This window comes from Salmo salar, chromosome ssa03, assembly GCF_905237065.1.
Source record: "Salmo salar chromosome ssa03, Ssal_v3.1, whole genome shotgun sequence".
Lineage (NCBI taxonomy): Eukaryota > Metazoa > Chordata > Actinopteri > Salmoniformes > Salmonidae > Salmo > Salmo salar.
In genome coordinates this window covers 68,456,001-68,478,956 of record NC_059444.1, presented here as the reverse complement: position 1 = coordinate 68,478,956, position 22,956 = coordinate 68,456,001, and the positions used below count along the sequence as shown (strand labels likewise).

The window sequence follows — 22,956 nt, the reverse complement described above, 5'->3', positions numbered from 1 at the left end:
TGCATTATAAAGTAAAATGAGGAAAGCACTAGATTCTTGGCATGTAGACTAGTCTGATGTTTCATGTGAAGGCCTTCACCTAGCAAAACATCAGTCTGTAGACTACAGGGCAATCCATCACCAACCAACTGGAAGGACTGCCATTATTTATTTGCCAAGACTTAACTATCAAACACCAGAAAACATATGGCTCTAATATCTCAATACAAAAGCATGGTTTTATTTCTAATGGGAGGGAAGCATACTGCTTTTAGAATTGTTTTACAATGTTCTGCCCTTGGACAATTGGATAAGGCAGAGATAAGAGATACGTTGGGTGGATACTGAATAATATATAGTAAAATGACTACATTGTCCTCAAATGAGAGTTTGTGTCCAACGCTCAAGGTCACTTCTGTTGGAACCTTGCTATCCAGCTTTCTCTCGTATGTCACGAGTCTTGGAGATATGACAATGTGAGACAACTTGCGCAGATACATGTTGAAACATATAACCACTGGTTGCAGCCCCTCCGCCTTGCCCTCAAGACGGCTCACATCCATGACACACCCCTTGTTCTTAACAGACCATCTCCTCTGCCTGCCTGCCTACAGTGCAGTGAGAGGAACTGTTCCATTGGTTACTTGGTTCTTCCACCCCTGTGGGGAGCCAGCTGTTACTCCTGTACACTGATCTGTTCTCCTGGTTTCAACCATCACATTCTTGGCCATCTTCCATATCTCTTCAGATTTCACCTCAACTCCTGACCATCATCCCTCCTAGCACATAAGCTTTCTTATTGGAATGTATTTCTGATCAATGACAAAGTAAAAAAAACTAAATAAACTGGCCATGTTAACCCATATACACATAGGATAAGAAGGCTAGTCAGAGTTTGGTCTCAGCGCAGTCAGAATCTCTGCCATCATGGTTAATGCGGTGACGGTAGCTCTTTAGAGTCACTTAAAATGAGTCGACAAACCATTTGAGGAGAGAACGGACTCTACTGCAGATCCATTCAAAAACTTTCCACTGAAAAACAACTTTGCACACACAAAAATAAGTATTTGTCCAGGTGTTATGACATGAGCCCATGGCTGGAACAAAGCAGTGTGAGGGGGAGCGGGAAAAAACAGCAGGGTCAATGAGTGACCTGAGGAAGAAGAAACTGATGTATATCTGACATCAGAGGCATGGAAGCCCTGGCAGAATCGCACACATGCCCAGAGTAACACTGTTTCAAATACAACTGTGTGAGTGCTACAAGCCTTTAAAAGCACTGTGGCCTAAAATACATAATTTATAGAATTCAGTTTATCATAGCAAACTAGCATTCATTTAGCATGTTTAGTTTAGGCTCAAGGAGAAAATCTTCAACCTAAACACCAACAAACACCTAAATGTTCAACCCATGGCTTTTCATCCAGAGGCATTCAGTACTGTTATCTGGTCAAGGTGAGAGGGCCATCTAGTGGACATACAAGATAACTACAGTTAGTCAAAGATGGCTTAACATTTCATTCTATTCAACACATTTAGGATACAGCAATCAATTATGTGTAGTGCATAAAGTGAATAAAGACAACAGCAGTGAGGAAAGTTTAATTACGAGACGCCTTTATTGTACTTTTTGGAATCCAGTGACAGACGCGAGACAGAGTCCCGCCCTTCCCTTCTCACTCGTAGCCAGAGGAAGGCCTAAGGGGGAACGTTCCGTTATCTCACTTGTATTCTTAAATTAAACAGAGATATAATAGAAAGACACACCCAGGTGCATTTCCACAGACCAAACGACATGCATTCAAGGGACTTAGAAACCACAGCGACTCCGGTCACACAGCTCCATCTCAAAGGAAACAAAACGACAAAACAAACTCACTTAAAAAGTCAGCAAACTCTCCCTGTGGTCCACGATCAGTCTGCTAATCAAACCCTGTCCACCTTAAATCACTTTCAGGAGAAAACAACAAGGCAAAAAGACATACAGTCCAGCTATTCATACCAGGATTGCCTGCTTAAATATGTAAGTGTTTTTTTATTTTTATTATAATTTGTGTTTTTTTTAATTGATGGTGTATTTTAATTATGGAATACATTTGTCTCACTAAAAATCAGCTCATCTAGGTAAAACTAGGCCCCTCTCCACTGGCTTGTCTCCCTGCTATAGAATCTAGGTAAAATATATAAGTTCCAGTCGAGGGTGTCAGTGGGCCGTTGGTCCTCACAGAACAGGAGTGGTTCAGTTCAGTCCTCCTCACTGCCGCTGGCCGAACCCGCCTGGAACAGAAGGCCGAAGAAAAAACACTTAATCCTTCAACCCAATACAACATAGCTTGTTGATCACCAGCCTAGTCTACTGTAGACTTTAAGAAAACATTTCTAAAAACAAATGTAAGTGTTAAAGACAATTCAAAAAAAATACTGCTGCTCTGAGTTACATAAGTTAGTGTTGCTAGACAGCCCTCTGTGCAAAGAGCTTAGAAGAGGTCAACTTCAGTCAGGACAGTAGACAGCTTCGAAAGGAAGCTTAAATTGACAGTTAAGTAGTGTCTCAATGCATGTGTCTTACCTCCTCCTGTTCCTCCTCGCTGTCGTCGTCGCTCACTACAGGTTTGGCCCGGGAGCCACGGCCCCTCCGGCGCTGGCCCTTCCCTCTGCCCTCCTTCTCCTTCCTCCCCAGCTTAATCTTCACCTTCACCGAACGAGCTGAAAGAGAGGGAGAGAGAAAGAAGCATGGACACAAATCCATGAGTATACAATTCCTCAAAAGTACAACAAATTATTAAATAGTTTAAAGGGGCAATCCCTGATTGCAACATCTATTTCTGGACTTTTAAATTAATGATTTACACCCATTGATTCTTGAAGGATATAAGTTATAAATGCCTCATGAGCTGAGTTAAATTGTCACATTCCACCAGAACCCAAAATATAATCTTGTTTTACTCCTTTGTAAACAATGTAATTGTAAACAAACACTGTACAGCCTCAAAACATGGTTAAAACTATAATTATGGATTCATAGCTCAGTCTATGAATTTGAGAGTGGTTTCAACAGCCCCAGTCAGCTATTTACCAGACACTGGTGGGGGGAGGGTGGGTTTGTCAGCTTGCCATTTTAACAGTGGACTATGACACTAAGTGCATATGTAAATACCGTAACACTCACATTCAGACTCAGAGCCTTCGTCCACCTCCTCCTCTTCTTCCTCACTGTCCTCTCCCTCACTCTCCTCCTCCTTCTCCTTTTCAATCTTCTGCCTGACGCTGGTGAAGACTGACTGCAGTACGATGGAGTCCTCATAGATCTGGGGGGTGAGAGACGCCACAGAGAAATATAGAAGATGTCAGCAGCAGGGTAACAGGCTACTGTGACATTTCTTCAGAGTATGAGAGGTTTCATTCAATTCCCCATAAAAAGGTTGTGACAGGTCTCCTCGGATCTGTAATACATTGGGCTGAAACAGGCCCTCCATATCCCAGCACCCACACAGCGTTGTCTTATCATGCCCAACAACGGTCTGCCCTCCCCTCACTCCCTGTTGCCGGACACTCACCAGAGAGCCCTCCAAGTTGAAGGTCTGAGCGTTACTACACAGCAGCATCACATCCTTCTCCAGGTCATTCAGGCTGCGGTACTTATGGCTGCGGATCCTCTCCTGGAGGGGAACAGAGGAGAGGACAGAATAGTCATCAGACCAGTAGAGCACAACACAGGACAGAGAAGATCAGGACTAGACAGCTAGATGTCACTTGTCAGTCCCCTAACCTCCCAGAAGGACTGTTTTACTGAATGCGATTCCCATGATGTGTAATATTAAGGAAGTCTCGAGGTACTGCTCGCCTGAGGTAGAGTACCTTATGATAAGCTGTAGACCACACTATCTACCAAGAGAGTTCTCATCTATATTATTCATAGCCGTCTATTTACCACCACAGACCGATGCTGGCACTAAGACCGCACTCAACCAACTCTATAAGGCCATAAGCAAACAAGAAAATGCTCATCCAGAAGCGGCGCTTCTAGTATCCGGGGACTTAAATGCAGGCAAACTTAAATCAGTTTTACCAGCATGTCACATGTGCAACCAGAGAAAAAAAAACAATTGTAGACCACCTTTACTCCACACACAGAGATTCATATAAAGCTCTCCCATGCCTTCCATTTGGCAAATCTGACCATAATTCTATCTTCCTGATTCCTGCTTACAAGCTAAAACTAAAGCAGGAAGTACCAGTGACTCACTCAATACGCAAGTGGTCAGATGACGCGGATGCTACGCTACAGGACTGTTTGCTAGCACAGAGTGGAATATGTTCCGGGATTCATCCAATGGCATTGAGGAGTACACCACCTCATTCTTCGGCTTCATCATTAAGTGCGTCGACGACATCCCCCCCCAGTGACCGTACGTACTGATCCCAACCAGAAGCAATGGATTACAGGCAACATCCGCATCGAACTAAAGGCTAGAGCTGCCGCTTTCAAGGAGCGGGACACTAATCCGGACGCTTATAAGAAATCCTGCTATGCCCTCAGACGAACCACCAAACAGGCAAAGAGTCAATACAGGATTAAGATTGAATCCTACTACACCGGCTCTGATGCTCGTCGGATGTGGCAGGGTTTGAAAACTATTATGGACTACAAAGGGAAACCCAGACACGAGATGCCCAGTGACACGAGCCTACCAGACGAGCTAAATGCCTTTTATGCCTGCTTCGAGGAAAGCAACACTGAAGCATGCACGAGAGCACCAGCTGTTCTGGATGACTGTGTGATAACGCTCTCGGTAGCTGATGTGAATAAGACCTTTAAACAGGTCAACATCCACAAAGCCGCCGGGCCAGACGGATTACCAGGATGTGTACTCAAAGCATGCACGGACCAACTGTCAAGTGACTTCACTGACATTTTCAACCTCTCCCTGTAATACATACATGTTTCAAGCAGACCACCATAGTCCCTGTGCCCAAGGAAGCGAAGGTAATCTGCCTAAATGATTACCGCCCCATAGCACTCACGTCGGTAGCAATGAAGTGCTACACACCTGAAAAAAAGGAACATCTATGTGAGAATGCTGTTCATTGACTACAGCTCAGTGTTCAACACCTTAGTGCCCACGAAGCTCATCACTATGCTAAGGACCCTGGGACTAAACACCTCCCTCTGCAACTGGATCCTGGAGTTCCTGGCGGGCCGCCTCCAGGTGGTAAGGGTAGGCAACAATACGTCTGCCACACTAATCCTCAACACTGGGACCCCTCAGGGGTGTGTACTTAGTTCCCTCCTGTACTCCCCATTCACCCACGACTCAAACACCATAATTAAGTTTGCTGACGACAACAGTGGTAGGTCTGATCAACAACGATGAGACAGCCTATAGAGAAGAAGTCAGAACTGGCAGTGTGGTGCCAGGACAACAACCTCTCCCTCACCGTGAGCAAGAGAAAGGAGCTGATCGTGGACTACAGGAAAAGGCGGGCCGAACAGGCCCCCATTAACATCAGGCTGTAGTGGAGAGGGTCGAGAGTTTCAAGTTCCTTGGTGTCCACGTCACCAACGAACTATCATGGTCCAAACACACCAAGACAGTCATGAAGAGGGCACGACAAAACCTATTCCCCCTCAGGAGACTGAAAAGATTTGGCATGGGTCCCCAGATCCTCAAAAGGTTCTACAGCTGCACCATCGAGAGCATCCTGACCGGTTGCATCACCGCCTGGTATGGCTACTGCTCGGCATCTGACCCTAAGGCGCTACAGAGGGTAGTGTGTACGGCCCAGTACATCAGTGGGCCAAGCTTCCTGCCATAAAGGACCTATATAATAGGCAATGTCAGAGGAAAGCCCATAAAATTGTCAGAGACAACAGTCACCCAAGTCATAGACTGTTTTCTCTGCTACCACACGGCAAGCGGTACCGGAGCGCCAAGTCTAGGATCACAAGACTCCTTAACAGCTTCTACCCCCAAGCCATAAGACTGCTGAATAATTCATCAAATGGCCACCGGATTATTTACATTGACCCCTCCCCCATTTGTTTTGTACACTGCTGCTACTCACTGTTTATTATCTATGCATAGTCACTTCACCCCTACCTACATGTACAAATTACCTCAACTAACCTGTACCCCTGCACACTGACTCGGTACCAGCACCCCCTGTATATAGCCTCATTGTTGTTATTTTATTGTTATATTTATTACTTTAGTTTATTTTGTAAATATTTTCTTAACTCTTCTTGAACTGCACTGTTGGTTAAGGGCTTGTAAGTAAGCATTTCATGGTAAGGTCTACACTTGTTATATTCGGTGCATGTGACAAATAAAGTTTGATTTAGTCTTATAACCGATACATTAAAGGGTTAGCGCCATACCTTAATCTTCCTGAAGTCGACAGGCTTGCGGATGAGCTCGTAGTACTCAGGCAGCTCCTTGCGGGAGGGCAGCTGGATGAAGACTTCACTCAGCTGGCGCCCATTGCTGCTGTGAAATAGGAGAACAGGGAAACTCCGGGATTAGTCCAACTCAACATGCTCTGACCATTACATGACAAAGTAGGTTGTGTTTGTGTATGATGTCATGTGCTGACCTTCACTGAGTTGTCATCCAGACATAGGAGCCCACCAACTCACCCGTCCTTGTACTTGATGACAGTGTCGACCACCTTCTTCATCTTCTTGGTGAGAGATGGGGGGTTAGGGGACAGTTTTTCAGCCGGAGGGCGCCCGCGTTTCTTGGCCTTCTTGACCTCCTCGTCCTTGTCACGGCTGCGACCACCGCCACCACCGCTGGAGCTGGGCGTGGCCGGGCCGGGCATGTCGTCACGGTCTCGCTTGCGCTTCCGGGTCGTCTTCTTGTGACGCACCTCCTCCTCGAGGTCCTCCAGATTACCGTCCTCTATGGCCTGTTGGAGGGGGAACCACACATCAGCATTGCAGGTCATAGATCTCAGTTATAGGACTTTCAATTATTAGCTAAAATCTTTTTCAACTACAACAGTTGGATAGCTGACCTTGAGCCACTGCTTCTCTGTGAGTGAGTCGCTGTAGTCCACCTCCTTGCGCTGGCGAGAGCCGCGACCAAACATCTTCTCCTCCTCCTCCTCACAGGTGAGCCTCTCCACCTCAGCATCATCCTTTAGGATCCAGGTGGGCAGCTCGTCATCCTCCATCAGACGGGGCTTTCTCTTGGGGTTGCGGGCGTCCTCACGGCGCCGGTCCAGGTCCATACGCTGGAGGGGAGAGGGGGAGGTACAGCGTAAGAAAAGAGGAAAAAAAACAGTTGAAGAATGGTAGATTTCCATCTTAAGTCTATGCATAGATGTCATTTTATCAGACTTGAGGTTGTGTCAAAGCCTCCAACAGGGCAGTCTTCAGTCTAGAGATTGACAGTGAAGCCTCCAGTTGCCTCAAGCAAGACTCAGACTACATTGCTGTAAATCTTGAAGAATTATGGGACTGACCATGAACTGGTCAAACTCCTCCTCGCTCCTGGCAATCATCTGGTTGACGGTTTCATCATCAGGCACCTCGTCCTCCTCCTGTAGACAATAGAAAGGGTGAGCACAGGGCTGTTAGTGGTGCCTCAGTCTCTGAACTAGAATTCTTATCAGTTATGTTAGTATCATATAAAGTGCATTGTAACATGTAGCACGTGATGTATTGGAGTGAATATCCTACAATAGGTGTGATGCATACGTCTACCAGGAAACCACTGCTCCTACTAACTGTATAGATAGTAGCCATCCTAGCTGGAAGTCTGTTCTATGTTATTGAAAAAGAGCTTCATTAAATAAATAAAAAGTTACATTTTTTTAAAGAAAGCAGGAAGAGGAGAAGATGGGAAACCAAACCTAAAAAAAGGAACAGCCCCTAAATCCAGAAGGCAGAGAGAAAGAAGTAAAGAAAGGTTAAATGGTAGGGAGGCGTGTGGGTGGTTGGGTAGTGTGGTGGACGGTCATGATCACACCCACCAACGCCCCCCCAGCGCGCCAGCCCCCCGGGGCCCCGACCTCGTCCTGTTCCTCATGCTCCAGGATGGCCTGCAGGAAGGCACGGCGCTCGTGACTCGACGACTTCTGGTCGAACATGCCGGCCTGGATGACCTTCTGGTCCACGTTCAGCTTGTACTTGGCCGCCGCCAGGATCTTCTCCTCCACACTTTGAACGGTGCAGAGACGCAACACACGCACCTCGTTCCGCTGCCCGATACGGTGGGCTCTGTCCTGGGCCTGCAGGTCCTGTACAGGGGAGGGAGAGAGAAAGAGAGGGATGAGTGATCAGAGTTAGGGGGAGGGCAGGACATGGGAGTTGGCTATGTTACCTCAATAGCCACTAATCCTAGCTGTTTTCTAAATATATATCAATAACTCCAGTGAGATTCCTAGATCATAACACTACAGAAGAGGGTAATGAGCTGAACCTGATGTGGGTTCCAGTCGGAGTCAAAGATGACCACGGTGTCAGCAGACTGAAGGTTGAGGCCCAGCCCGCCGGCCCTGGTGCTGAGCAGGAACACAAAGTACTGAGAGGCGGGGTCATTGAAGGTCTTCAAAAGCATCCCACGATCCTCAGCCTTAGTGGTTCCTATGGACAAAGACCAATGGTGTTAGTTACCAGTTTCCACAGGACAACAGCGGGAGGGATTTGCAAATAACATGAGCTCGTGAACATACATCAGCCTCCCCACATCACAATGTTGAGCCATTGTGTTATAGTAAACTGCATACTGTAAGTACAAAACAAATCCTACACATAGTTCTGTATTTCTCATAGTACAAAATACTTCTGGAGTTTGTCTTGAATTCATTTTCCCAGCACCAGACTTAATAACTTTCCTATCCCGCCTCTCACCGTCCAGACGCAGGTACTTAAAGTTGCGCCAGCCAAAGTAGTCCTCCATGATGGTCATGGTGGAAGTCATCTGACAGAAGAGCAGGACCTTGTGGTCGGTGACCCTCAGCTTGGGCAGGATACGGTCTAGCAGCTCAAACTTCCCAGCGGCGCGGTACAGGTCAGGTCTGGAGGGAGCAGGGGACGAGAACAGGGGTGGATGAGGGAACGCGCCACACACAGTAAGATCAACCACAAGACCATGAAGCATCAACATGCAACGTCAGCAGATGCTTTGCTTACCCAGACACTACGCCTCCAGTGAATCCCAAATGCTCAGAAAAGGACTCCTGTGAACAGACGAGTCACAGCTATTCGGTTAAAATGAGAAGCTTTAACCACAACCTTACACTTCAGTCAACATCTCTTCTCAATTCATGGAAGAGTTGAGGTAGGCCCTTGCACTGTACCTCGATCTGCTGGAACATGTAGGGATGGTTACAGATCTTCCTCAGCTGCATGATGGTGTTCATCAGGGTCTTGGTGCCTCCTTTACCCTGAAACACAACACTCTGCAGTTAGTCATCCTGTAGTAACCATCTAAACAGCCTAGTATAACTGACCCCCAGTCAGTTGTTAGGGGGTGTATGGAGAGCAGTGAGGGGGTTCTCTACTCCTCCTTACCTTCTTGTCTTTCTCAGAGCCGTCGGTGAGCAGCACACCCTTAGCCTGCATGTGTCTGTACAGCACTCTCTGCAGGGCTGACATGTCACACTTGATCACATACTCCACCTGGGGAACACACACACACACACACACACACACACACAGGGAGAGAACAGATTAAAACATTGCATTGATTGGACTGATATGAGTTTAAAGTACCGAAATAATCAATTGATTGATTGATCTTTATTGTCCTCGGAGACTGAAAGCCAAGTGATTGACAGGAGTCAGACCTTCTCAGGCAGCTGGGACTCCACTTCCTTTTTCAGTCTGCGCAGCAGGAAGGGGCGGAGCACTTTGTGCAAACGACGGATAATCAGGATGGTCTCTTCCTCGTTCAGATCCACCTAGGGTCGAGAGAAAGGGGGGTAAGAGTCCAGCCATGATGACCCCATTGTCTCCAAAACACCCCTCTCCAAAGCCCTGACTAACTCACCTTCTCTCCGGTCATGGCGAAGGGGGCGTTGAACCACTGCTCGAAGGTTGTGCAGGACTTGAAGATGGTCGGCAGCAGGAAGTTGAGCAGGGCCCAGAGCTCCGGCAGCTTGTTCTGCAGCGGGGTGCCGGTCAGCAGCAGACGCCGCGGGGCCAGGTAGTGAGTGTTCAGAACCACAGTCAGCTTACAGTGGTGGTTTTTCATACGGTGGCCCTCGTCCACTATCATGTACTTCCATCGCAGCTGAGAGGGAAAGAGTACAGTGGCGTGAGAAGTTGAAATGGAAGTTTCCATAGGTTTACCTGTCTGACTAGGGCCATTTCTAAGGCGGTGTACAAGGCGGTGCACAGGGTGATTTGAAGAGGTGGGTCCCTACCTTAGCCAGCACTTGCTTGTCTTTGATGATGTACTCGTAGGTGGTGAGCAGTACGTTGAACTTGCCGCTGCGCAGGATGGGGAGGAAAGCCCGGCGAGCTTGTGGGGAGCCCTGGACAGAGACGTAGTAGAACACACATCAACTTTACATCTACAGAACATTATAATCAAAGGATATTCACATGTACATGCGGACCACCTACTACGCAATTGTCAAACTTCACCCTGGAAGAAGCATTGAAAGGGGCTACTCACTTTGTAAGAGACTTTCACCACAGTTGGAGCCCACTTATCAAACTCATACACCCAGTTGGACAGAGTTCTGAAAACAAAGACAGAGGATAAATTGATAAACATGTACTTGCTCTGTCCACCTCAAGGTCGCACTGACATAACACAAGGCAAAAATATCTATGACCGTGGAAAATACCCATAACAGCCCTTCTGGGCTTGTATCCGTATAAGTACAGGCGAACATCTCGATTGAAACAACAGAAATACTGCATCAGTCCCGGTCCATAAACGAACAGAGAAGCGACTAGAGGAAAGGAGAGGCAGAGGGACTCACGAGAGGGGCACGATGATGAGGAAGGGGCCGTTAATGCGCTTGTGCTCCATGAGGTAGGTGATGAGGCCGATGGTCTGGATGGTCTTGCCCAGACCCATCTCATCAGCCAGGATCCCATTCAGGTTGTTATTGTACAGAGACACCAGCCACTCCAAGCCCTTGATCTACGAGGAGAGAGGGACACAAACCAGTCATTCTACTGTCTCACATGGTCATCAGGTACGCATGGCTTTGGTCATGTGTCATCTCTTCTTTTTTGACCTCGTTACTTCTTGTAAGCATTGTGAAAGGTAATGAAACACTACAGCGTGCATTGTGTATGGGAAATCATGTTACGGTGACGTGGGTAGACTGTGTACCTGGTAATGTTTGAGCTGCCCGTTGACCAGCAGTGTGGACTGTTTGTCCACCGTCTCAGTGACGGCGTGGGCCACAGCGTAGTAAGACTGCAGGCCTCGGGCGAACGCCGCCTCCGCACTGTTATACTCATCATCCACATCCTGCTTGGCTCCCTCGATGATGTAGCGGGCGTCGACCTCGGACACGTCCTCTGTGTCGGGGTTTGGGATTTTCTTTTTCTCCTCAGTTGGAGCCTGGGAGGGCTGGGGTTCCTCCTCTTCCTCCTGAGGGGTGCGGAGCAAGAGGATGGACTCAGATACAGATGCCACACAGCCTGGCTCAAATCGTCTCAGCCAAGGTCAAGTCAAAAGACATGTTATCGAATCGGAATAAAATATTCTTTATGGAAACTAGAACACGGCATGTCCCATGAACTGGTCAGGATTAAGATGAATCTGCAAAAGATCTCTGTTCCAGTAAAGATATTTACAGCACAATATGTTTTGATTTACATTAATATAAGCTTTATAGTACACAATGCAGAGAAAGGGTTACATTAGTTTGGGCTTGGCAATGGCCTAGTTTCTGATAGCCCAAGGCAAGAGTGGTACGCCTCTGAACAGACTCCACACGCAAGGTCTCATCCACGGCGGTCGCCTTCCATTTATTTAAAGGTGACTTGAGGTTTACGATATACATATATTAAAGGAGAGAGCATTGCGGTCTCTGTAAGGTACATACCTCCTCTTCCTCTGAGCCACTGTCCTCGCTGTCTGAACGAGGAGCCACTTCATACCTGCAGGAGAAAAGTTCAAATGATTAGTTGTGATGCCTGATGTCATTGTTTTGAGATGTACTTATGGCTAAGCAACAGTGTGAAAGGCATTTAGAATTGTACAATGTTGATCCTTTCCAAAGGAAAATGGTATTTCATATTTCTCAGGCTCTCGTGTCGTCATTATTCCCACAGTCTGGGTAAACAAGCGTGTCTCCTAGCTAGCTGTGTTTAACTGACCCAGGGTTCATCTCCAGCCAGGTGTCCAGCTGGCCAGCCCGGGGCGCGTCCAGCCCCGTCAGGATCTTCCCACTGTCTACATGGATCACCTTCACAGGCAGGTCACTCATCTGACTGGTCTCATCCAGAGGCTGTGAGTGGAAGAGGGAGTGAGTGAGAAATTGACTGGAAACTGTGTGATATATTACCTGTCAATATGATCATTTCATGGTAAATTAAACAAGTATTCCTGTGGCCTTGTGAAAAACAGGGAGCCTGGAAACAATGCTACTTTTCGGTTCCTTATTAACACATCATGAGGCAAATGGCCTATTACCAGACATGAAAAGGGCCTATTACCAGACATGAAAATGGCCTATTACCAGACATGAAAATGGCCTATTACCATTTACATTGTAGTCATTTAGCAGACGCTCTTATCCAGAGCGACATTCACAGTAGTGAATACATACATTTCATTCTTTTTTTCTCTCCATACCGGCCCCCCGTGGGAATCGAACCCAGAACCCTGGCGTTGCAAACACCATGCTCTACCAACTGAGCCACAGGGAAGGCCAGACATTATCAGACATGAAAAGGGCCTATTACCAGACATGAAAATGGCCTATTAGTTAAAATGTTGAGTGATGGGGCTTACATTCGTTCATTATATTGTTCTTCATGAACTGATGGCAGAGAAGATGACTTTGTAAAAAAATTTTGGGGGGAAATTGTCTGGATTTTATCGGACCAAATATTTCACTGGGATCTGAAACTCACCTCTCCGTCGGGTCCCAGGGCAGGAGGCTGGCCCTCCCCACTCTCTGGCTTCTAGGGAACATGAACATCAGTTTCTCATATTGCAATGACAGGCTCAACAACGGAAACACAGGGGGCTGCATATCGCAGTAAAACACAAGGTAACACAATACAACAAATGGAACTTCAGAAAGATGCACTTTCAACATTTGTCCTTGGCCTCATTCCTCACCTTCTTCTTCTTCTTCTTCTTCTTCTTCTTCTTGTCCTTTAAGGCCTGATCAGCCTTGTGGGCTCTGACCAGATCGGTGAGGTTGGCCACGTACTCGTCTGTCTGCTGCAGCAGGTAGGCCAGACGCTTGTCTTTCTTCTGGTCAATGAGCTTACGGTAGCCCTCCTCATCTTCAGCCTAGGGAAGGACACACACATTGACGACAGGTGTTAGAGGCACTGGGTGTGAGAGTAGATCTATGGCTATTTAATAGTGTGTGTAAATGAGCACGCAGCTGTGTGGTCACTCACCATCAGCCTCCTCATTCTCTCCTTCTCAATGCGCTCGTTCTCCTTCTTCTGCTCGCGCTCAGTGTTGGCGTGGTACGTGGCCACAGCCTTGGTGGCCTTCTGGAGCTTGGCTGTGATGGAGCGGTGGTACTCCTTGAAGTCTTTAGCATGCTGCAGGATGCTGTTAAGGTATTCCTATACAAAAACCTCAGAATATTAGTGTCTATACAACACAACGCACTGGAGGTCTTACAAGAATGTGAGGATCACCTGACATCTAGGTTGTGAACTTTAGTCCCGACCCCTCTGTGTACCTGCCGTCTCTGTCCCGACCCCTCTGTGTACCTGGCGTTTCTGTCCCGACCCCTCTGTGTACCTGGCGTTTCTGTCCCGACCCCTCTGTGTACCTGGCGTTTCTGTCCCGACCCCTCTGTGTACCTGGCGTTTCTGTCCCGACCCCTCTGTGTACCTGGCGTCTCTGTCCCGACCCCTCTGTGTACCTGGTGTTTCTGTCCCGACCCCTCTGTGTACCTGGTGTTTCTGGCGTCGTTTGCGCTCCTGTTCAATCTTCTGTTGCTTCTCCAGTTTCTCTGTGATGCGGGCCTCGCGGAGGGACTGCCTCTTGCTGCGCTTGTAGGCCTTAGCGTTGAGGGCCGTTTCCAGGGCCGTGTCACGACGCATGCACACCACTACCTCCTGACGCAGCTGTCTCTGGAAATTTAGCAGCCTCAGGGCCTTGAGCTCGATGTTGGCTTTGGTGCGCAGGTCTCCGGCCAGAGACCCTGGTAGATGCTCCAGCTCCTGTATACGGTGGGTGATACGAGCCTGCAGCCTGTACTCTCTCTCCTGGAGGATCTCCACTGGGTCCAGGCCACGGGGCTTCTGGATGGGCGTGATGCGGTTCTGTTTCTGGTGCAGCACCATGGGTGGAGGCTGGGGGGGCTGCCCAGGGGACTGGGTCTGGGGGGGCATGACCGGGGAGGCAGCAGGGGGCACGGAGGGAGGAGCAGGGGAGGGTCTGCCAGTGGGCTGAGGGGGAATCAGCTTCTGGGGAGCACTGGATGGAGCAGCAGCATTCACCATGGGCCCTAGAACATATGGCATTGAAAGAGTTATTAGTTCTACCATCCCACAGTGTTTTGGTGCAATGATTATCTGTTCAATATGTGTGTATTACTTGTTTAATTTTTATTTAACTAGGCAAGTCAGTTAAGAACAAATTATTATTTACAATGACGGCCTACCCTTGTGATAGGTCTGGTGAAATTATCAGTACAGGAAAGAGAAGAACATGGAATAAAAACACTACAGACTAGTGCCCTCTCACACACAGGTAAATCACTGCCCAGGTGTCAAGAGGAGGCTCACCTTCAGGCCATTGTTTAGGGGGTCCATTGGTGGGCTGGCCCTGCATACCAGGGGGAACACCTGAGGGTCCTGGAGGAGGCATGTTTGGGCCTACCATTCCTGCAAGATGACGAGATGACATTAGATATGATCAGACACTACCTGGCCATTCACACTCACAGACATCCCCTAATGAAGTCTAGTTAACGTAGAAAATGGTGCCTGAACTGAGAACATGTGTTCAAGTTTCACCACCAGGTGTCCCTGTTCAGCATTCAAACTCAATGACAGACTGTAGCATAACCTTGTACATTTCCCCCCCCCCTCACCATGAGGTCTGTTGTAGTTTGCTGGTGGCTGTCCAGGCCCCGCCCCAGGCCCAGAGGAAGGGGGCATGTTGGGCATCCCTGGCTGCTGCTGCATCCCTGGCATGGGCCTCTTGCCCTGCACAGCCATCTGCAGGTGGTCTGGCAGGGGCTGGCTGCGAGCCAGCATCTTGTAGGCCATGATCTGGGCCCTGAGCTGGTGTAGCTGGTTTTGGTTGAAGGGGGTGGGTCCACCAGGCCCAACCCCGCCTGGCCCAGAACCACCACTCGGACCTGGGACCCCAACGCGGTTCTGCTGGCCCATGGACTGAGGGTCACCACCCTCCATAGGAACACCTGGGCCAGAGGGCATCATGGGGCCGGGGGGAGGGCCGTTGGCTGGCACAGGGCTGGGAGAGTGCTCAGAACCCCCCAGTGGAGAGGGGTAGCCTGGGGAGGAGAGACAACAGCACAGGGGAGAAAAGTCATCTTCCCTGGGAATGGTAGGGCATGAAATGGTGGCGAAATGGATGCTAACAGACCAGAAGAAATGTTAACCAAATCCAGACTGGTATTATGATTATGAGCTGGACTGGCGATACAAACACTTTACAAATCAGTGTCTGTCCTCTGTCACACCAGTCAATACAGGATAGAAGAGTCAACAGAAAAACATCCTCTCCTGTGTTACAGTATTTCAACAGCCCCTCTGTCTCCCTGTCCTTCTCTCCTTGGTGACTGAGTAGTTTTGTAGCAGACAGCTGCCACCGGCATTGTCTGAAAGGGGAAGCCTCATGCCCCGCCCCTCCACTGAGCGTCTGCTGCTCACGCTACCCAACAAAACGACAGAAGTGAAAGAGGAGAAACTAGCTGGTTGAGTTCACAGTACAAGTGCACACAAGTCTACACGAGTTAGCGTTCACAGTTCCTCTTTTCGGGAAATTGTCTTTAAAGACAATTGTGCTTAAGTCTAAAATCATAATCACCATATTTAGAAAATATGGAAAGCTAATAAGTTAACCTTTTGTGTAAAGCTCCTTCAAAAACAGAGTCAATGTTTCCTCTATCCAATCTAATCAGTACCCCATGGTATGGTACCTTGGGAATGTTGGTCCATGGGGCTAGGAGGGGGTCCCATTCCAATGTGGCCTCCACCTGCTCTCATGCCCATGCTCTTCATCGGTCCATAGCGAGGGTCATCAGACATGCCCTTCTCATGCATTCCTTCCATAGGCTGGGAGAAGACAACACACATGAATACATTGACATAAGCATGTCCTACTTAGAGAGCATATACATTTCTTATGTACAGTAAAGGAAGAATAGATTAATGCAAAAAAAGTATCATAAAATGGTACCGCAGACCATAGCAGACATTTGACATACATTACAGTTATGGATATGCCCATTTTCTGTCTTACTTTGTGCATCTGATGCATATTCTCCTGAGGATATCCTGAGGGCCCCTGTTGTGTGTGGGAGTGTCCAGAGGCTGGGGGACCTGGGCTGGGTCCCATCATGCTATGAGCAGAGCCCGGGGAAGAGCTGGGGCCCATCATGGCTCCTGGAGAAGGCCCCGGTCCTGGGGAGGGGCCCGGCCGAGGCGTCCCTCCCATGGGGGGGTCCGGGGTGGACATCTCTCAGCTGAGTCCGAGAATGTGACAGCACCAAGCTCCACTCTGCAGAGGACAAATAACAGATGATACTGAGCAAATTGTTGTTGACAATTTCGCAATATTTGTTTGCGTTAGTTGGTTGTACCTGCACCAAATCTCCAGTGGTTTTCCTTCATAGCTTGTTTTCCATTATCTTTTTTAAATAGGGAGGCTTTTTTTTTGCAATTTTATTTCCATGACTGATCAAAAAACATGACTTGTCCCTCTGCAGCAGACATATGGTATTATAATTGAATTTTAAGGCACGTATGAATATCCTGCTTAATATAATATTTGTGTAATTATCACAAATCAACTGCATTATACTTAAATACTTCAACGTTAACCAGTAAAATGGCTCTTTGGCTAGCTCTTGCTACAGCATTTATCAATGAGCGTTAGGATTCTAGCTAACAATTGATGCATCCAAAATAGTTATTTTGCAAAGACGACAACCAAATATAATCTTAGCGACTTTTCAAGCAAGAATCAAAACATCATTGTAAGCGTATGAAAGCAGAGATTTACGTTATGTTGAATGGGCGCAGATGGCAACAGATTCTTACTGCAGCCAAGAGTCACGCGCATCTCTCTGTAACGCTAGTGTTTCATGTACTGTAAAAGGGTCTATAGAATCATGAGAAACACAATAAATATTGTATCTGCACCTAAGTATCGTGATGTCCATGGCAATTCCCAGCCCTAGTGCATACCAGATGATCTCTATGTACAGTGAGGGAAAAAAGTATTTGATACCCTGCTGATTTTGTACGTTTGCCCACTGACAAAGAAATGATCAGTCTATAATTTTAAATGGTAGGTTTATTTGAACAGTGAGAGACAGAACAACAACAAAATCCAGAAAAACACATGTCAAAAATGTTATAAAACGATTTGCATTTTACTGAGGGAAATAAGTATTTGACCCCTCTGCAAAACATGACTTAGTACTTGGTGGCAAAACCCTTGTTGGCAATCAGAGGTCAGACGTTTCTTGTAGTTGGCCACCAGGTTTGCACACATCTCAGGAGTGATTTTGTCCCACTCCTCTTTGCAGATCTTCTCCAAGTCATTAAGGTTTCGAGGCTGACGTTTAGCAACTCGAACCTTCAGCTCCCTCCACAGATTTTCTATGGGATTAAGGTCTGGAGACTGGCTAGGCCACTCCAGGACCTTAATGTGCTTCTTCTTGAGCCACTCCTTTGTTGCCTTGGCTGTGTGTTTTGGTTAATTGTCATGCTGGAATACCCATCCACGACCTATTTTCAATGCCCTGGCTGAGGGAAGGAGGTTCTCACCCAAGATTTTACAGTACATGGCCCCATCCATCGTCCCTTTGATGAGGTGAAGTTGTCCTGTCCCCTTAGCAGAAAAACACTCCCAAAGCATAATGTTTCCACCTCAATGTTTGATGGTGGGGATGGTGTTCTTGGGGTCATAGGCAGCATTCCTCCTCCTCCAAACGCGGCAAGTTGAGTTGGTGCCAAAGAGCTCCATTTTGGTCTCATCTGACCACAACACTTTCACCAATTGTCCTCTGAATCATTCAGATGTTCATTGGCAAACTTCAGACGGGCATGTATGTGTGCTTTCTTGAGCAGGGGGACCTTGCGGGCGCTGCAGGATTGCAGTCCTTCACGGCGTAGTGTGTTACCAATTGTTTTCTTGGTGACTATGGTCCCAGCTGCCTTGAGATCATTGACAAGATCCTCCCGTGTAGTTCTGGGCTGATTCCTCACCATTCTCATGATCATTGCAACTCCACGAGGTGAGATCTTGCATGGAGCCCCAGGCCGAGGGATATTGACAGTTCTTTTCTTCCATTTGCGAATAATCGCACCAACTGTTGTCACCTTCTCACCAAGCTGCTTGGCGATGGTCTTGTAGCCCATTCCAGCCTTGTGTAGGTCTACAATCTTGTCCCTGACATCCTTGGAGAGCTCTTTGGTCTTGGCCATGGTGGAGAGTTTGGAATCTGATTGATTGATTGCTTCTGTGGACAGGTGTCTTTTATACAGGTAACAAACTGAGATTAGACTGTGCTCCTAATCTCAGCTCGTTACCTGTATAAAAGACACCTGGGAGCCAGAAATCTTTCTGATTGAGAGGGGGTCAAATACTTATTTCCCTCATTAAAATGCTAATCAATTTATAACATTTTTGACATGTGTTTTTCTGGATTTTTTTGTTGTTGTTCTGTCTCTCACTGTTCAAATAAACCTACCATTAAAATTATAGACTGATCATTTCTTTGTCAGTGGGCAAACGTACAAAATCAGCAGGGGATGAAATACTTTCCCCCCCTCACTAGCCATCATCCACACATGGACTTTGTGTTCTCTGAGCTTTGGGTTCTCGGATGTGCCCAAATGACCCAAAATACACCAGTTGGTCTGAATAACAAGATCCAATTCTCAAGATAGACTTTTTGTAGTCATTTGAGTATGTTTTGTGTTAACATGCACGGCTGGCACAAATATACACAAGTAGGATTAGAAAATGAGACACTAGACTGGTAGAACCTGAAAGCACAGCTCACACATCTCCCGAGTTAGTTTATTTGAAAGCCAGTTTCTGCTTCAGTCAAAAGGTGGCTCATTTTGTCAAGATATTAGCCCAAGCATTCTCAACTTAAGACAAATGTGTGAGCGTAGGCAACAACACATCCGCCACACTGCCTCAACATGGGCCCCCCCCCAGGGGTGCGGGCTTAGTCCCCCCCCATACTCCCTGTTCAGCCACGACTGCATGGCCGCGCACAACTCCATTAAAGAATGAATATGGTCCACACACACCAACACAGTCCCGAAGAAGGCACGACAATGCCTCTTCCCCCACAGGAGGCTGAAAAGATTTGGCAAGGGCCCTCAGATCCTCAAAAAGTTATACTGCTGCACCATTGAGAGCATCTTGACTGGCTGCATCATCGCTTGGCATCCAAATGCAAGGCACTACAAAGGGTAGTGCGTAAGGCACAGTACATCACAGGGGCCGACATCCCTGAATTCCATGACCTCTATACCAGGCAGGGTCAGAGGAAGGCCCTAGAAATTGTCAGACTCCAGCCACCCAAGTCATAGACTGTTCTTTCTGCTACTGCACGGGAAGCGGTACAAACATGCCAAGTCTGGAACCAACAGGACCCTTAACAGTTTCTACCCCCAAGCCATAAGACTGCTAAATAGTTAACCAAATAGCTACACAGACAGACAGTCTGCATTGACCCCCTTCAGCACTTTTATTTCACCTTTATTTAACCAGGTAGGCAAGTTGAGAACAAGTTCTCATTTTCAATTGCGACCTGGCCAAGATAAAACAAAGCAGTTCGACACATACAACAACACAGAGTTACACATGGAGTAAAACAAAACATACAGTCAATAATACAGTAGAAAATTAAGTCTATATACAATGTGAGCAAATGAGGTGAGATGAGGTAAAGGCAAAAAAGGCCATGGTGGCAAAGTAAATACAATATAGCAAGTACAACACTGGAATGGTAGATTTGTAGTGGAAGAAAGTGCAAAGTAGAAATAATGGGGTGCAAAGGAGCAAAATAAATAAATAAAGTAGGGGAAGCGGTAGTTGTTTGGGCTAAATTATAGATGGGCTATGTACAGGTGCAGTGATCTGTGAGCTGCTCTGACAACTGGTGCTTAAAGCTAGTGAGGGAGATAAGTGTTTCCAGTTTCAGAGATTTTTGTAGTTCGTTCCAGTCATTGGCAGCACTTACTCCGACTCATCATATACGCTGCTGCTACTGCTTATTATTTATCCTGTTGCCTAGTCACTTTACCCCTACCTATTTGTACATAGCTATCTACCTCAATTCCCTCATACCCCTGCACATCGACTCGGTACGGGTACCCCGTGTATATAGCCATGTTATCGTTACTTTGGCTATTCCTCATTATTTTTATATTTTTCTCTACATTGTTGGGAAGTTAGTCGACATCTGTTCATTATGAAGCATTTGATTTGTTGAAAGACACCAATGTTCTGTTCATCTTCAGTTTGTACAGGCCTACCTAAAGACCTCTGGATGATTACATAAAGTGGCCCGCCTTTGATAATACAACCCATATCACAAATAAATTATAAATGGTATACTTTTATTAATAATTGCTTTCCTCAAATATAATAATTGCACATAGATAGTTGGACAGAAATATGCTCAAATTACTAAATCTTTTTTTTCAGTGTGGCGATTGACAGAATGAGGAGAGTTCTTGCTTGGAAACCTTACACTCAGACGAGGTGATTCCGATGATGCTGCCCAGCAGCAGCTACATTCATAAAAAGGACCCCCATACACTCCCGACAGAATAAACAACATAGAAGGTAAACAGCAACCATGATGTGTGGGTAAAGTTGTCGACATCATGACATTCATGTTAGTGAGACGAGTAACGTTATAGCTAACTATTTAAACGATTGAGAGTGGAATCTATTGTCGTTCCTCCTCACTAGATATTGTTATGTTAACAGTTATGTCCAAGGAGTGATGCATTCTCTTTGGTGAGACAGTAGTAGCTTGGTACTGTAAACCCTGCTACCGGCGACTTGACTTAAGCTAGCTAGCTTTAGTAAAACACGGATATTTAGCTAGCTAGTGGGACATAGTTGCCGGTTGCAGTTGGTAATCGTAGCAATTGAATTACGGTACTTAGCTAATTAATTAATTAAAGACTTCGTTAACGACTTGCTAAATATTTAGTTATAGAAGCTAACTAACCAACGTTATAAAAAAACAGTCAACGGATGCTAAGCTAATGTGGTGTACGGTGTAGTTAGCATAGCTTGACTTGGCTAGAAAACTAGCTATGTATAGTAACTCAGTTCCGTTTACAACACAGGTTAGAAACCATTCACTCATGTGATGACCTAACAAACATTTTCTACCTACATAATAAGTGTATAAAATGAAAACTAAAAAAACGAAGCAACACTGCCAGACAGTTGGCTAACGTTAGCTGGTATAGTCTCTACTAGCCGAACATGCTGTCGTAACAAAATGTATTGTGAGAATTGGGTTATTTTGCTGACTTGAGATGCAGCAGGAAAGTAAAAGTTAAATAATCATTTCAGTTGATTGATCCAACCTGCATCCCGTACCCCCGCTCTAGTTAGAGTTACATTTACAAAAAACACAATTCATTCATTTCACTCTGCCGCCAGTCTGCATTGCAGACAAGACTAATAAAGGTCGGTCTAGAGGCTAACGTTCCTTCCAACGATAAACAAAAGAAAGAAACTGAAATTACGTATTAATAATCTGAATAAGGATAACATCGACGAAGTCTTAAAAATACAACTTTTGCATCTGACTTACACTGAAATCACCTTTCGCCGATAGGTCCCTTCGATTTCCAACGCTAGCCAGAAACAAAGAGCGACCTAGCCTGTTAGCATTTTTTTCTCTCACCACACCCACTTCTCGTCTGATTGTATCGCCAAGGAACGGCCTTCACTACAGCAACCGTGATACAAGAGCGCCCGCCCTACACGTTCATCCCCCATGAACGACTGGAAAATCAACGCATGCCCAGTTTAGGCCCCATTGCAGAGAAGAATGCGGTCGACGTGGGGGATGGGTGTACAAGTTGTTATAGAACAGCGCTATTACATGTATTAAAATAAGATGAGGGATCCTTGTTTATAGTAGTCATTGACAGTAACAATGAAATCAATTGAGCTCCGTTTACATACATTTTTCTGCCTGAATAAAATGTGCAATGTCAAAAAAGCATTTGCCGATATCAACACTAACTTTTTATTTAACTAGGCAAGTCAGTTAAATAAAATAAAATTTCAGTTTCTTTCTTTTGTTTATCGTTGGATTTGAACCAGGGTGTCTGCAGTGACACCTCTAGCACTGAGATGTAGTGCCTTAGACCACTGCGCCACTCAGTCTCGCCACTCAGTAGATTCCGTAGTATTGGCCTGGGCCTTCAGTAAATTACTTGTGCGAGAATGATACTATAAAGACACAGAAGAGCCTTGTCTAGAATAACCCCTGAGCTGCAAAATAGAAAGTAAACATGATTTAGTCTAGGCCTATTCCACTATCTAAATATGTGTTATTTAATGGACACAATTTATTTTTATAGCCACATGGGGCTACTGTAGTGATCAT

General features: G+C 46.4%; 1 protein-coding gene across 3 annotated transcripts; it reads right to left on the bottom strand.

Moving 5' to 3' along the window:
• Positions 1 to 1,579: 1,579 nt before the first annotated feature.
• smarca4a (SWI/SNF related, matrix associated, actin dependent regulator of chromatin, subfamily a, member 4a) lies at positions 1,580 to 22,376 on the bottom strand. 3 transcript variants are annotated; one of them, XM_045715171.1, is made up of 31 exons: positions 22,153 to 22,376; positions 16,587 to 16,844; positions 16,264 to 16,399; positions 15,190 to 15,615; positions 14,882 to 14,980; positions 14,045 to 14,601; positions 13,535 to 13,708; positions 13,245 to 13,421; positions 13,034 to 13,084; positions 12,275 to 12,405; positions 12,001 to 12,055; positions 11,280 to 11,543; positions 10,921 to 11,084; positions 10,608 to 10,674; positions 10,354 to 10,464; positions 9,978 to 10,220; positions 9,775 to 9,888; positions 9,500 to 9,607; positions 9,286 to 9,372; positions 9,119 to 9,165; positions 8,837 to 9,003; positions 8,406 to 8,569; positions 7,957 to 8,223; positions 7,447 to 7,524; positions 6,997 to 7,215; positions 6,617 to 6,888; positions 6,359 to 6,467; positions 3,537 to 3,638; positions 3,149 to 3,287; positions 2,549 to 2,685; positions 1,580 to 2,256 (listed from the first exon to the last, which is right to left on the bottom strand). In XM_045715171.1, exons 2-31 carry the CDS (start codon positions 16,800 to 16,802, stop codon positions 2,224 to 2,226), a joined length of 4,914 nt encoding a protein of 1,637 aa, XP_045571127.1. In that variant the 5' UTR covers positions 16,803 to 16,844; positions 22,153 to 22,376; the 3' UTR covers positions 1,580 to 2,223. The 3 variants fall into 3 exon arrangements, with proteins under 3 accessions (XP_045571127.1, XP_045571128.1, XP_045571129.1); XM_045715172.1 differs by having other exon boundaries at positions 6,359 to 6,464; XM_045715173.1 differs by having other exon boundaries at positions 6,359 to 6,464; positions 13,034 to 13,081.
• Between the last annotated feature and the right edge of the window lie 580 nt (positions 22,377 to 22,956).

What these genes read in the sequence shown, in the direction of transcription:
- smarca4a (XM_045715171.1), bottom strand. Translation starts at nt 16,802, where the DNA reads ATGTCCACCCCGGACCCCCCCATGGGAGGGACGCCTCGGCCGGGCCCC. An exon ending in ACATGTTCCAGCAGATCGAG is followed by an intron (nt 9,166 to 9,285) that starts GTACAGTGCAAG and finishes GTCTGTTCACAG; the next exon opens with GAGTCCTTTTCTGAGCATTT. An exon ending in CGAAGGCTCTGAGTCTGAAT is followed by an intron (nt 2,686 to 3,148) that starts GTGAGTGTTACG and finishes CCTCTCTTTCAG; the next exon opens with CTCGTTCGGTGAAGGTGAAG.